The sequence below is a fragment of the Lepidochelys kempii genome, chromosome 6 (genome assembly GCF_965140285.1).
Source record: "Lepidochelys kempii isolate rLepKem1 chromosome 6, rLepKem1.hap1, whole genome shotgun sequence".
NCBI classification, from domain to species: domain Eukaryota; kingdom Metazoa; phylum Chordata; order Testudines; family Cheloniidae; genus Lepidochelys; species Lepidochelys kempii.
The window spans coordinates 28,978,450-28,993,200 of NC_136385.1; the positions used below are offsets into that span (position 1 = coordinate 28,978,450).

Sequence of the window (14,751 nt, forward strand, 5' to 3'; positions counted from 1 at the left end):
TTGAGGGCATACTGGGTGCCAAATTTGCCTGCACAATCTGCTGCCAGTATTTATTTCATTTTAGGCTACACTCAGCATGAAAGGTGCCACTCCATACAACCAAAGTTTATTCCATTGCACTGAGCTTTTCCTATAGCTTAGGTAAACTTATTTAGAATTAAAAAGGGCACCACATACTTTAGTCAGGTGTACTCTCCACCACTGAATGGAGCAATTACAGTCAGCGGGGTCAAAAATCCACTTCTTCAAGAAGTGCCAAATTATCTACCCTGCTAACACATGACAGTCTATCATGTGACACAGACACGTTTTAGAAGTGGTCTAAATACTAATTTCCATGGACGGAATTAATTTCTCTTTGTTCCTGTGCATATTCTTACTCTGGAGTCATACTACTTTGTGTTGTAATTGCTTGCTGTACGTTAGGATTTGAAGGGAGCAAGACACAGCAGGAGCAGTGACCAAGCAGAAGAATGGCTGCCCCTGAACAACCTTTTTATTTATTTTTTCTTCCAGTCATGCCTCCTTAGCCATAAACACAGGTGGGAGGTCTCAAGCCATGAGACAGAGGCCTTGACTACACTGGGAGTTTGTCATGGTTCTGGCCACCAGCGTAGCTGCACTGATGCAACCTACTAATATAGACAGGTAACGCCACTATTTGCACCTGTACATAGCTTATCTTTGCAAGAAACCAGGGTCCAACTGCACTGGTACACGTCATGGCTTGTAGCTATTTACCCCATCTATGCTAAAGGTTTGGACTGCTGCAGCTACAGTGCTGTCTGGCCAGTGATGGCTGAAATCAGAGTAAATCCCCAGGGCAGACATCTCTATAGCAGAATGCTTCTCTGTGATGCATCAACAGGAATTTAATTTAATTGTTTAAACAGTGGGCCACATTCCGATTTCAGCTTTCCTGGTGTAAATCCAGAGTAACCCCTCTGGCTCCCAGCCTCCTCCAGCTGACTCTCGTCCAATGCTGTCAACTCCACAAGCTGCTCTAACATTATCTTCATCAAAGAAGTCACAGTGACAAAGCCAACAAAGGCCCTCACGTTGGACATGAATGCATTCTAATGTTAAACAGTTTGAAAAATGGATTCCTAAATGGCAGTTTCACGTAGGAGACCAAGTGGCTCAGATGTTCATTAGGACACACAAAAGGTTCATTTTGTGTAACGTGAATAAGAAAGTCCCATATCTTGCAGCGGGCAATGGACTGAAGCATCCTAATTGGTGAGGATACAGGCTTGGAATCAGGGCCATCCCTAGCTATTTTGGTGCTCTACGCAGCCCCCACCACGGAGGCCTGGGGCCAGCTCCCCCAGCTCCTGGAGGCCTGGGCCCCAGGCTGCTCTACTCTCCTGGCTCCCAGGCTTGGGGGAGGGTGGGGAAACTGCCCCCCAACACTCGCTGGCAGCGCGGCTGGGAGCCAGGGGAGCTGAGCAGGCTGGGGCCGGGTCGCTCCACTTACACTAGGTGAGTGCAGGGTCGGGCCTGGCTGCAATCTTCAGGGGAGTGGGGGCGGGGGCTGGGGGGGGAGCAGGGGCCTGGGGAAGAGCCGAAGCAGGGGCTGGAGCAGCACCCAGCTGTGCAGGGCACCAGGAAATTTGGTGCCCCAAATTTCCTGGTGCCCTACGCAGCTGCGTGCTTTGTGTATGGGTAAGGACGACCCTGCCTGGAATGATACCTCCCTCCTGCAGTGTAATGAGCTGTGGCAATGCTATATAGCTCCTTAATGCAATGCCCAGTAGAAGTGCTCACTGACCCTGGAAACATGCCAAGGGTCAACAGGGGAGCTGCTGTTCGTAACACGCAATTACTGAATAAGAACAATTCAACAAAATTTGGCAGAAATCTTCAGATAACATTACCTGTAAAATATCTGAACTCACAGAGCAGTTTTCGACTGTCCTGCATCCAGGAGGCTGAATACAATGGAGAGATGAACACTATGAACCCAGAGATATTTCAGTGGAATAGATAGAGTTCAGAATGCTTTTTACCTCCCCAAATTCCTCATAGATCTGCTCCATATAGGTCGTCCCTTTCCTTTCCTGGGAGATATCCCCATGGATTTCAGACTGGTCACTCTCACTTTCATTCGTCTTCCGGCTGTTCTCATGAGTTTCATTCTCAGACTCCTCTATGTTGTCTCTCTCAGACTTGTCCGAAAAAGCATCATTTTCCACGTGGTGATTTTCCAGGGCTGATTCATTAAAACTGAAATACATGGTTTGTTACATTGCTCAATTTGATTTATGAAGCCAGATTATGAAAAGCATTTTAGCTAATATGAAAAAAGCCCCCAGGACTCAAAATAAGGCTTGCAACCAAAAAGAGTGAAGGACAACAGCTTGCTGAGTGGTTAGGTCTATACCATAGGAGCAGAAAAACATTTAGGTCACAATTCTCCTCTCAGTCCACACTGTGGAGCTCCACTGCATATCTGCATTTGCCCCATGAGAAACTCCTATTGGCTTCAATCAAAACTCGACATACAGAATGAATGCAAAAAGGCAACAGTGACTGCTTCTTCAGACAGAGATCTGCAGGGTGTCTCAGAGAAGAGAGATTTTTGCCTGCATAAGAACCAGCCAGTAGCACATAACATGTGGCAAAGGCAAAGGACGGCAAAAAGGAATACATTCTTTTCATCGTCATCACCACCACCACTACTATTCTACTTCAGTAAAGGAAGATGCTTAGTCAAAACAATAAAGGTCAAAGGAACATTCAATGGTAAATTTACTACTGATAAAAGGAAATGCTGCCCCCCTTCCATGATGCACAATTAACCTGTGGAACTCATTGCCACTAGATATTGACAACTCCAAGAGCTTAGCAGCATTCAAAACAAGGATTAGACATTTATGTGGAAAACAAGACTATCTAGAGTTCTGGTTTTTGTTTACTACTATGAGTTGGAAAGGATATAAGCCTTCATACTTCAGGGCATAATCCAACCTCCAAATAAAGAGGGTTAGGAGGAAGTTCTTTGGGGCAGGTTATCCTATGAATTGCCAACTGCAGGGTTTCTTGCACCTTCCTTTGAAGAAGCTAGTCCTGGTCAATGTCAGACAGGATACTAGACTAGACGGGCCACTGGTCTGACCCAGAGTGGCAGTTCCTATGTTTCAAAGTAAAACTTAGTGCCTAGTGCTCAGTTATTTTCCATATTAATACTTAGTTTTTCATAGATAAGAAACACTATTACTTTAAGTTTAGTTAATTTAAAATATGGCAAGGAAGGGGCTTACCACTCAGTCAATTAAGGCAATTCTATCAAATCTCACAGAGTTTTCTTTTCTGTTCATGAACCCAATGTTTCCCCCTACCCCTTCAATGGGTTATAAGATGGCAAGTCATCTGTAGCAACACAGATGTATCTATGTTCCCTCCAGCTCAGAGTCATACTCTGGGTCTCTGTGCAATTTAGAGTGCCAATATAAGACTCCCCCATGGAACTGTTTTATTGTGATATGGCCCATGTCTCTGTGACCAAGTGCACCCCTGCATCCACACCCTACATACTCTTGTAATAATCTTTGTAAAAAATATGCCTTGTGAAGTATTATTTGAAAACTAGTAAGTCACTGATCAATAATATCGGTGACATGTATGTAGCAACACTGTGTGAAAATGACAGGTTTCAGAGTAACAGCCGTGTTAGTCTGTATTCGCAAAAAGAAAAGGAGTACTTGTGGCACCTTAGAGACTAACCCATTTATTTGAGCATGAGCTTTCGTGCTAGCTCACGAAAGCTCATGCTCAAATAAATGGGTTAGTCTCTAAGGTGCCACAAGTACTCCTTTTCTTATTGTGTGAAAAGTTATAAAATCCACCCTGTATAATGTTAAAGGTACATGATCAAACTCACATAGTTAAAGGGACCTGCTCAATCTCAAGCCCCAATTGGGCACAAGTGTCAAGCAGGTCTTAAACAAAAGAATGTTTGTGGTTACCTCAATTTGCATATAAACTGTAAACAGAGTCTTCAGACACCAAGAGAGAAAAGAGAGGAGACAAAGAAAATCTACATCTCAGCAAGAAAACAACATGAAGCATCTTCCCTCAACAGATATCTACTTGCTCTCGACTGAAAATAACTTTATGAGGGGGACTGAAGTATAGAAGTGAGGGCCAAACACCCCACGGTATCTCTTGCCCTGTCCACCTCCCTCTTTGCATTTAAGAGGGCAAAAGATACGGCCGCTGGACTTTGGGGGAGGGGTCCTGACCCGAAAAGGTTGATCGGTTATGCTGTTGGAAGAATGTGGTAAGGACTGTACGTTGAATGAAGTATAGTTTGTTAAGTTAGGCACTAGGAAGCATTTTATATTGATTTTTCTTGTAACCATTTCTAACTTTTATGCATCATTGTTTGTACTCACTTAAAAACTCTTTGTAGTGAAATAAACTTGTTTTATTCTTTAATTGAAAACACACTGGGTTAGTCAAGTTAAATTGTCTGGGTAATTCCATTTAAGGTGGCAAGCTGTGTATTGTTCCCTTAAAAGGACAATGGACCTAATATCTCTGGACTGTCCAGGAGAGGACTAGCCAGTACAGAACACACACTAGGGGAGATGGGGGGAAATCTGGGACTGGGAGCATGTCAGGTCACCCTACAGGAGTAACCAAGGTTGGTAAAAGCCAGATTGTAAGCGAAGTGTGGCCGGCAGCCTGCAGTTACACACAGACACTCAGGGTGTGGCTTCCATGCTGGACGGCTGTTTGTGAGCAGGCCCAGGATGGAGCTACTGCTGTAAGGCATTGTAAGGCACCAAGGATGCAGAGCAGGGGTGACAGAGTCCCTCACTAGCCTGGATTGCACTCTGGAATGTCACAGACTCCTATGAAGCCTCCATGCAGTGTCTTGTTTTATATCCTTGGGAATTATCCCAGTGTGCAATATCAATGACTGTCTTAATTTTAATCAGTAGGTGATATTGACAGTAGAGATCATGATCTCTTGAACTATGCAATTTTACTAGCATAGACAAAGCTTATTAGGTTTCATCTTGCGAATCCTAAGAGGCACACAAGCTCTATGCATAATTTAAATACACGAGCCGCTCACTTACAGTAACAAAAGACTTTCTGCATTACCAACGTATTTCAGAGAATCAAAGAAAATGGAGATCGAAGAGACTCATTAGGTCACCTAGTCCGTCTCCCAGCCAAAGCAGGATCTCTCTTAAGTATATGAGAATGCTTTGTCTAGTTTTAAATGGCTCCATGATGGGTTTCCCCACCAGCTCTCTTTGGAGACATTGATGTTTTGATTCTATATTACTTTGAGAACTCGCTTGTGGTTATTGTGAGCTTGCGTTTGTGTTCTCTCTCTCTCTCTCGAATTGGTGTCAGATTGTCAGTGCCCATTTAGGCTCCCATATAAGGGCCAGGTGTTCAAAAAGTGCTCAGCACCCAACAGTCTCCATGGCAACACCGCTGGTCAGATTTCTAGAATAGCCCAGTACTCAGTCCGTTGTGCTCTTTTGACAGTCTGGCCAGTAGCGTCTTATACACGTGGGAGCTGTTTTTCTAATCTCTATATTTAAATGATAGTTTTTCGCAATAATCAATATGATTATAGATTTAGGGGCAGAGGATTAATGGCTATTACATTCCAGCACCGATGCTCTGATATTATAAACTATGCAGCTCCAATGACTTCAGTGCCAGGATCAGGCCTCTGTGTTTTGTTTCAGACAATGACTACCAGGCATGACGACTGAAAAGTTAATCTGAAGTTGAGTTTAGTGTATATGTGAATTTAAGACCATAAAAGAAGTGGGGGTGTGGAAGGCAGGGGATGGTGAGAGATGTGGGAGAGAAAGGAGGCAAGAGATTATCCCATTATCTCACAGTGCAGATACTTGCTGGTTTGGCAGATCATTTGTTTGTTGCTGACAATTCAGGCTTGATTTATTTTCTTTGGGGTCAACAATCAACACAATTTGTCATTGTTCTGCATTTGGTTGTTATGCTCCCTTCCCTTGTGAAAATCTTCTCCTTGGGATGTGTGTACTTGAGAGAAAGGTTCACAATATGGGCTAGTGTCAATGTTTGAGAAATAGCACATGCTTAAATAAACAGCATTTGTAAAAAGCCCAACATCTGTTAATTATGATCTTCCTTTAATTTGTGAGATGATTTAAACTTTCTGCTGGGGCACATCTTACTCCTTTTGTACTTCTGCTCTTTCCTAACCAAAAAAATCCTTCTGCAAAGACACTTTTCTGGAATTTCAGTTATTCCAGAGCAGTGGAACAGGAGGGAGTTAACTCATCTAAAATTCCCCAATTAACAACTCTGTGCAGTAATTACCACATCAGCCTTTTCTACACGCCAAACCTCAATATACTCAGAGCTATAGCACTACTGTGGGGAGCACAAAGGAAGACACATGCTATTCAGCATGAACATCAAACTTGACAGATGGGGAGAATGAAATGGAGCCACGCCATTTCAAACAGGATCATAAAAAATGAAAATTAAAAAAAAAAATCAGTAAATACATACATTAAAAACAAAAGCCAAATTATGGCCCTGATTCAAAATCCTTTGAAATCAATGGAAAGGCTCCAATTGGCTTTAATGGGCTTTGGGTCAAATCCCAAATGCAGAGCTGTAATAACAGTGTTTAAAAGCAGCAGAAGACCTTCGCTCGCTCAAACAAGAGTAAACCCTTTGTTTCAGGGCTATGTTACTGCCCTCCATCCACGTGTCCTGTATCAAAAGGCAGATTAGAAGTCTCTATTCCCCGTAAAGCCTCATGCTTAACATCAAGACGGATTTGTGCAGTGTTTTAGCCACCAATTTCCCATTTATTTCTAGGGGAGTCGAGAGGCTGTGACCCTGCAAGGTGCTTTGAAAGTTCACCCTCTTTTCCATTATTAAATAGATTGATTTTTGCTATTGTTGTCTCCTCTCTTTTTCCCACCAATACAGGAACAGAAATAGCGAGGGGAAAATTACAGTATTGGCTCAAGAGAAGATTTTTCCCCCAGGGGGAGCGGCGGCGCCCCCACCCCCCAATATAGAACATCTGTCTCCATTTTATTTTTTGGCAGAGTAGTTTGACTAATCTGAAGATACAGTTAAATGTAATTAACTGGTCCTCTAATAACAGCATGCCAACTTAATTGGGCAGGATTCCCTGAAGGGAAGACATTTAATTAGAATGAATGAGTCCCTGTGAGTGGCAAACCAAGAATCTCCTCAACACTTGGATAGCTGGTTTTCCACATACTCCCTCCCACCCCATTTTGCACCGCTGCTGCTGCTTTGGGGGATTTGTGCTCTCGTTACGTAGCTGCCAAATTCTCCAAGCCTCAAAAAATTGAGAAAAACTGAATCCCGTGGTAGAGCCACACAACACACCAGAACGGAGAGCGAGCTACACTGCTCGCCAGGCTCTGAAGAGGGTTAGCACCCAGAAGTATGGCCAAGGGGCTGAGCTCTTTTGAAATTCTGGCCCTATGGGAAGCTGCTAAGTTCAGGAGGCCCAAGTAGGGCCCTTAAAATTCAACCAATGAGCAGAGAACAGAGTAGCTGTTGTACATGCACGATTTATGTTTGAGTTAGAAGCTTAATGCATTCTCTTCTTTACCCTATACTTTCTATTAACTGCAGCTGTGGGTCTGAATGCACATTCCCAAGGCACCATTTTCCTTTCTGATCCACAGACACAGTAGTGGATTTATTTGTGGCATGACATCATAATGGTGCCCCTCAAGAGAAGGGGTGGCATATGGACTGTGAAGTATCCAGGGTGGGGCCAGTCTCTTTTACTCATCTGTACAGCACCTAGCACAATGGGACCCAAACCCTGGTTGAAGCCCCTAAGGACTAGTATTATATGAACAAACAAGCACAAACATACCCTCAGACAAAACTGCAGTAAACGCCAATAGCATTTCCATTACCAGCACACAGTATCTGATTTTACAGTCTTACACAGGATTGGCATATGCACATAACTGAAGAAAGGCACAAACTCTCTACCAAAACATATATCTCAGTGTTTCTTTTTAACTTAGAACCTTACAGTCAACCAATCCCCATTTAAAGGTTAGCTACACAACATTCATTAGTTCACTATCAACTAAAAGGCTCTCAGTGGAGGCATTATTATTTGTATACTTATTCTTAAGAAGAGAGTAGGAGATCTGAGACATCAACATCAAAGGACAGACCCATAAGATAAACACATACAAGCACAATTAAATCTGCAAGGCCAAGTAATACATCTGATTTCCTGCTGCTCTGTCTCACGCCATGTTATACCTTGGGGAACTAAAGAAAAGAAAAAGAAAAGAAAAGACACTCGGATCATTGTTTATGGTGCAAATTATAGCTGAGTATTGAAGAAAGTTCTGCTCAGCACTGAAGAATAATGGCAAGCATAAAGTGCTGAAAATACAACAGCCCTGCAAAACAAGGGAACTGCACATACATTGCTGCTTTGAGTCACCGAGCTTCTGACAAGTCTGTGTCCTGCCTTGTGATTAGCAAAGATGCTTCCACATTCTGAAAAGGACCTGGATTCTCCTATTGTTATAATATTCTTATATTCATAGTGTGGTATTGTCTACAGGCCAACACTGTGCTAGTTGCTGCATGTACACATAGCAAAAGACAATCCCTGCCCCCAAAAGCTTACAGTCTTAATGGAAAAGAGAGACAAAGGGTCGGGACAAGACAGACTCACAGGAAGACAAAATGCCTTGCCCAAGGTCACACAACTCAGAGACAGAACCAGGCTGTCTTTATGTTCAGTGTCCTATCCTCTAGACCAGAGAGATTTTTAAGGCAACCTATCTAGCTGTAAGGTGCAGAGAAAACCCTTGTGTTTACTCCAACAGTCTTTAAAGTGAAGTGCTAGGACATGCTGCTATAATATTAGGAGTGTGGATAGCAAGATGGTGGCAGTGACTTCTTTAATGAAAATTTTAATCTTATGATGCAGTTGGGGAACAGGCAGGAAACCATGAACTCACCAACTCAGTGGAGACAGCAGTTACGAAACCGTAGCCATGCAGCATGTGTGCTCTCCTGACTATAACACAGTACTACTATTAGCATGGAGAGAACATCACTATAATAAAAAAAAATCCAGACTCATGGCCATATCTACCAATTGGTGCCAGATGCTAGAGTGGGTACGTCCAGTTAGCATACTCCATTTGTTGGCTGGACTCACTGGTAGACTGATACGCTTTACATAGGTTATCCCCACCCCTACCCACCATCAGCTTCAACAGACGTTTGGCCCAACTAAGGCAATATGGGTCCTTTGTTATGCACATTCACACAGCTGGAACTCTAATCAAGCTGTTCATAGTTTGTCGGCTATAGGACAGCACCCAACAGAGAGCTATTCCCCATCTCCTGCAAAAGACACCCAGATGTTAGTGATGGGTGTGGTATAAGAACCCAGACAGAGACAGACCTTGAGACAGGTTAGTCTATAGCCCCTCACCAAGCCTGTGGTGGCTAGTGTGGATTCTGAAAAAATAATATGGTTAAAATCAGTCAAGTATACAAACCAACCGACACCTTTACATGTACAATAGCTGAAAGCATAGTCTTACTGGAAGAGCTCCTGGTCAGAGATGGTGGCTGTGTGCAACAGGTTATACAGCCCAGCATGTGAAGAATCAGAAGAGCAGTTCAGGTCTCCATCCTTCCCCTGTTTGGAGGTGCTGAGTCGGAAGAGACTGGAGCAACGCAGGGCAAGTTCCAGAGCATCCAACCAACATCGGCCTGTAGAACAACAGGACTTGTCAAAGCATAGGAGGACAGAGATGACAGCAAAAATATTCATCTAAGGTTTCTCAAAAGCTTCTCATTTGGGAGTCAAGAGTTCTAATTAATTTTCACTAATAGAGACATCAGGTAGAGTACTTTAAAGATTTAAATAGCTCAGAGTCTCCACAGTAGCCTAACAAAAGCAGAGTAAGTATTAAGATTTATATCGTTTTACATTCAGTGCCCTTGTCCACCTTTCTAGGTGTTGAGGTGTCATTCTGCACAGAAGTCCCAGAACCCTGTTCAGTTCTCCATGTGATCATTGAAAAGTTATTAGCCCCCAAAATCATGATCAGGCTGCTATCATCATAATTAGCAGTAACTCATGATGAGAGCCAAATTGTCAACATTTGCAAAGTGACGAAGACAAATATGAAAGCCCACGGGGTCTATTTATTGAGTTCTTTTCTTTTTTCCATTATTGCTTCCCTTCTTTCTCTCTGCCATTCTGCCCCCACCTTTTCCTTATCCCTTTAGGTGAATTTGGTAAAAGTCAATAGTACTAATGAAGCAAGGGCACTTATCTTAATCTGCATCTCTCATAATTCATATTTTGGGTCTAATTTACAAACACAGGCCCCATGCCTGCAACTTCTTAAGTGTGGTTAGACTACTGCTCTTGTGCGGAGCTTCCAATAAGCTCTGAGTAGTCCAGCAGTCAGCTGGCACACAAGTTGCAGGATGAGAAGCATAGGGACCTTAACTGAGCGATCCCTCATTTAAACATGCCACTCCACATGTAGTCATGGAAAATGAATACTTAGATGCTGAGTGTTGATCTGAGCATCAACATTCAGGATATGCATGGAGACTTTTAAAGGCACTTGCATATTGAGGAAATGGGAATCTTCAACTTTTGTTTTGTTTGCCATTAAACAATTACCCTAGTCTGCTTAGCAAAGAGACCATCTGTATTTTTGAAAATTAAAATACGTATAAACAGGAAGAATCAGACTCACTGATGGGCTGTGACCCAGGGAGCCCCTCAGTGACAACCGGCAGAGGGCACACCATACCATAACTCATTCATTGCTCCAACTCACTGTTAGAATCTGTAACTAAAAGGTGTCCCAGAAAGGTATCCTATGCACACTGGTAACATGCTGGCCATTAATATCATCGCATATATATGTATGGGGTGTTGTACAAAGAATACTAGATGTGTGCTAGAAATACGGTCTTAAAATGTGGATAAGCCCAGCCTGTTCTAGGCAAAGCTGTTTCGCCAGCTTTACAGTCTCTTCAATGTAAACTGAGCAAGGTGAGGCTAGAAACAGTGGAAGCACATTTACAGACAAGGTAAACAAAGCAAGCAGACTAGCAAGTGGGAGAGATGACCACTTCATGATCACAATGGGGGATGGAGATTGTACCCTAGGAAACCTTCCTGGCTCCTGAAACAGAGACAATGGGCTTTCAGCCAAGGGGGCCCGAAGGCTCTGCGAACTATTGATGAGAAAGCGACTAAAACAAAGATTAGGAGTACTTGTGGCACCTTAGAGACTAACCAATTTATTTGAGCATAAGCTTTCGTGAGCTACAGGGTGCCACAAGTACTCCTTTTCTTTTTGTGAATACAGACTAACAAGGCTGTTACTCTGAAACAAGACAAAGATTGTAATTTGCTGAAGTTTTAGTCTCTAGAAAGCGTGTTTTGTTTGCAACCTTTCATCTCTTTTCCACTCTTCCTTGAAATCACTTAAACCTATGTTCTTTATTAACAAACTTTTTCTTGGTTTATTACAAACCATCTCAGCTCTGTTATAGTCAAGGGAAGTGTGGGTCTTCAGATAACCTAACTTCTGTGAGTGTCCAGTGAGAGGAACTGGACACTGCAGAAAGCCATCAGTGGGGAAAACTCTGGAATTGAAGGGGTAACAGATTGCTCCCTGCAAGGCAAGATTTGGATTGGTGGAGTCCTGAAGAGTTTGCTGGCAGGGTGGACAAGCTGGTGCATCAGGGAGCTGACACATTGTTTATCAGCAGCAAAGCTCACTCTTCCTGAGGCAGAGTGGTAACACAGCGGCTCAGAATTCTGGGTGACATCAACAAGAGATCACAGAGGCCAGGACACCTGGCAAATTTGCAGCACATTCAAGAACTGAGGTATCAAGAGAGATACTCCATAATTTCTAACATGTACAATAGAGATCTTTTTATGCATCTCAGATTACATTACAGAATAATTAAAAATGTATTTGAGAGGCTGTAAAGAAAACAAGGGCAGACATAGCAATAGCAATGGAAAATACTGTAACACATGAATTTCACTATGGATCAAATCCCACTCTCAGGATGCACTGCCATGCAGGAAAGCAGATGCTTAATTTCAAGAACACACTTAAATCTCATTGACTTCAACCGCTTTCATAAGCAAAATCTCCAGTGGGAAAAACTTCCATTGACTTTAACAGAAACCATGCCCTGTGAGGACAGAAAATAGAGCTCAAAATAGGTCTGGGTCATTTGTTTACAAAAGAAATATTTATAATTCTACAATGTTTCTATGTTCTGATGAATCACTTTTTATAAAAGGCTACAGAAGAAAGAGAAAAAAAGGAATGAAGATTTTGAAGAATTCCAGTTTAATACCAAACCTTAAAACATCAGAGCTCAGTAATTTAGTCTTATTTCATCTTTGAAATTCCTTCAGCACTGGCTTCCTGTTTAATAATACCATGCATAATGTTTAATAAATGCTTAGGCAGGGTCAGGACTGCTGTAATTGATTTCATATTATTTTGTATTTTACAAGTATTGCATATCAAATGCTTTACATGCAGAGATTTATTCTCTTCACGCTACATGGAAGATTTACAAGGATAACTCATCAGTGTTAATGGGTGTTCTGAGCACAAATACACCTCCCCCCACACACACCTGACTCATCGAGAATCAATTTAGTTTACTCCATGTGTGGAAAAATGCACGGTAATTTAATCTTTTATGATTCAGTCTTATGGGATGGAAACTGCAGTAGTTTGCCATTAGGAAACACTGCGCATGCTATATTTGTTGTGCATTTTGTTCAGGCCAGGATTTTCAAAAATAGGAGTTCAAAAGCTAGGAGCCTATGTTCAAATAAAGACCTGGAATGTGGTCTGGTTTACACATCAGCAGCTCCCACTGATGACAATGCTACTTATTTAGGCCCCAATTCAGAAAAAAAGAACCACCAATGCGTGTACTTAAAACCTACTTAAGTCAAGCACATGCTTAAGACTCATTAAGAGCAGACATGGCTTTAGGCTCCCAATAAGGATTTAGCACCCAGATTTACAAAAAGGTATTTAGACACTTCTGTAGCTCCCACTAGGTGCCTCTCTGCACCTTTAGAAATCTGGCCTACAAGCTTGAATTTAGCAAACTGTTTTTGAAAAGCTTTGTTAGGTGTTTCTACATTTGAGCATTAAGAATGTCATTCTTAAACCCTACTCTAACGAGCATCTATTATAATACACTGTCCTTAGTTAGCATTCAAACTTGCTACTCACCCACAAAGCATATCAATAATATTCAAAGTATGGCAACTTATTCACTTTAAGCCAAAAGTGCATTCAAGAGAGACAGATCAGGATAAAAGGACTATAGCACAGCCCCCTGTCCATTGCGTGGTGCTGTGAATCTCGACTCAAATACCTGTCACAAAGTTAGAAGTGAAATGCAGCCTTTCCTCTGCAAAGAAGAAAGGGTCCATTCTGTGTAAGCTAACCACAACTGTGTGCTAATTTCAGCGCATTACACTGAAAACATACCATCTATAATTTTTAGGACTTGCAGGCTAGATAAACCTGTTGTATTACTGAAGAGCTGAACAGAACATGTCATACTGAAGTGATACTACTTCTTTTGTGTATGCCCACGCGTGCGCACACACACTTGTGTTTGCACACGTGCAATGAAAATGAAAGGTTTCTTTGTAGTCTCCTGTTTGCAGGTACTGCTGCTTTGGCTGCTGTGGTGCTTGCAAGACGGGTCCACATTTCCATCTCACATTGAAATATGGAAAAACAGCAAGTGATCATGTCATTAAAGGCAGCATTAGAGTGCATATGTACACTGGGCCCACATTAAGACTGCACAGGCAACTTTAATTCTGGCATTTGCTTTTAATTTAATTCTGGCATTTAATTTTCCAGTGTTTGACTTTGTAACCTTAATAATGTTCTTTTAGTGTAGTTGTGTGTGGAAGATTCACACACACACACCCACACCCCCCGGGTTGAAGGCCATGAATTGATTCCTTAAGAGAGGCTGGGCAATGTTAGATAAGGCGGTTCATACCATGACAGTGCTTAAAGGCTAGAGAGGTCTGCTTGGCGCTTTTAAAATTGTAACATATTCAACAGTGCAGTAAAAGTTTTCTAAAGTCAATAAATAAAATGTGCTCTATTATATTTGCAGCGGACAGTGTTTTGCTCGAAGCACAGGCTAAGATGAAAGAATATATTCTCTCTAACTACAGTAGCTGGCAGCATTTGTCACAGGGTTTAAATGCTGATTATTAAAATTCTGAAATACAACCACTCCTTTATGATAGAAATTATGCAAAAGGTATATGTTGCTTCAAAAATACCCATATCTTCCCCTCTCTGGAGCAATGGAATCTTTCCCAAGAACTCTCTCAAGAGTCGTGTAAGTGTTTTGAGCTTGATCTTGCTTTCATTGAAGTCAATGGGTATTTTGTCAAAGAGCGCCGGGAAAGACCCTGATTACAGGACCAGTTAGAAAGGATGGATGGAGCTGAAATTCAGTAAAACCATCAGGACTCCACTATTGAATCCTGGCCCACCAGATCCCCAGGTGGCATCCTTAGCACCACAGCAATGTGCTGAACTACCGCTATTGACCAACAGCCTTAGTGCTAAAGGCCTACAGCCCTGCAGCAGCCACACCCCAGACCCCTGATTGGCTGGACAGAGAGCACTC

At 42.4% G+C, this 14,751-nt stretch overlaps 1 protein-coding gene across 6 annotated transcripts in view; it reads right to left on the minus strand.

Moving 5' to 3' along the window:
* Positions 1 to 14,751, minus strand: part of OSBPL5 (oxysterol binding protein like 5) — a 221,064-nt gene that overhangs the window by 25,383 nt on the left and 180,930 nt on the right. For all 6 annotated transcript variants that reach the window (XM_073347294.1, XM_073347295.2, XM_073347291.2 and 3 more), the window contains 2 exons: positions 9,606 to 9,777; positions 2,010 to 2,226 (listed from right to left, as the gene is read on the minus strand). In XM_073347294.1, the coding sequence (XP_073203395.1) occupies positions 2,010 to 2,226; positions 9,606 to 9,777 (389 nt within the window). The remainder of the gene's footprint in view (positions 1 to 2,009; positions 2,227 to 9,605; positions 9,778 to 14,751) is intronic.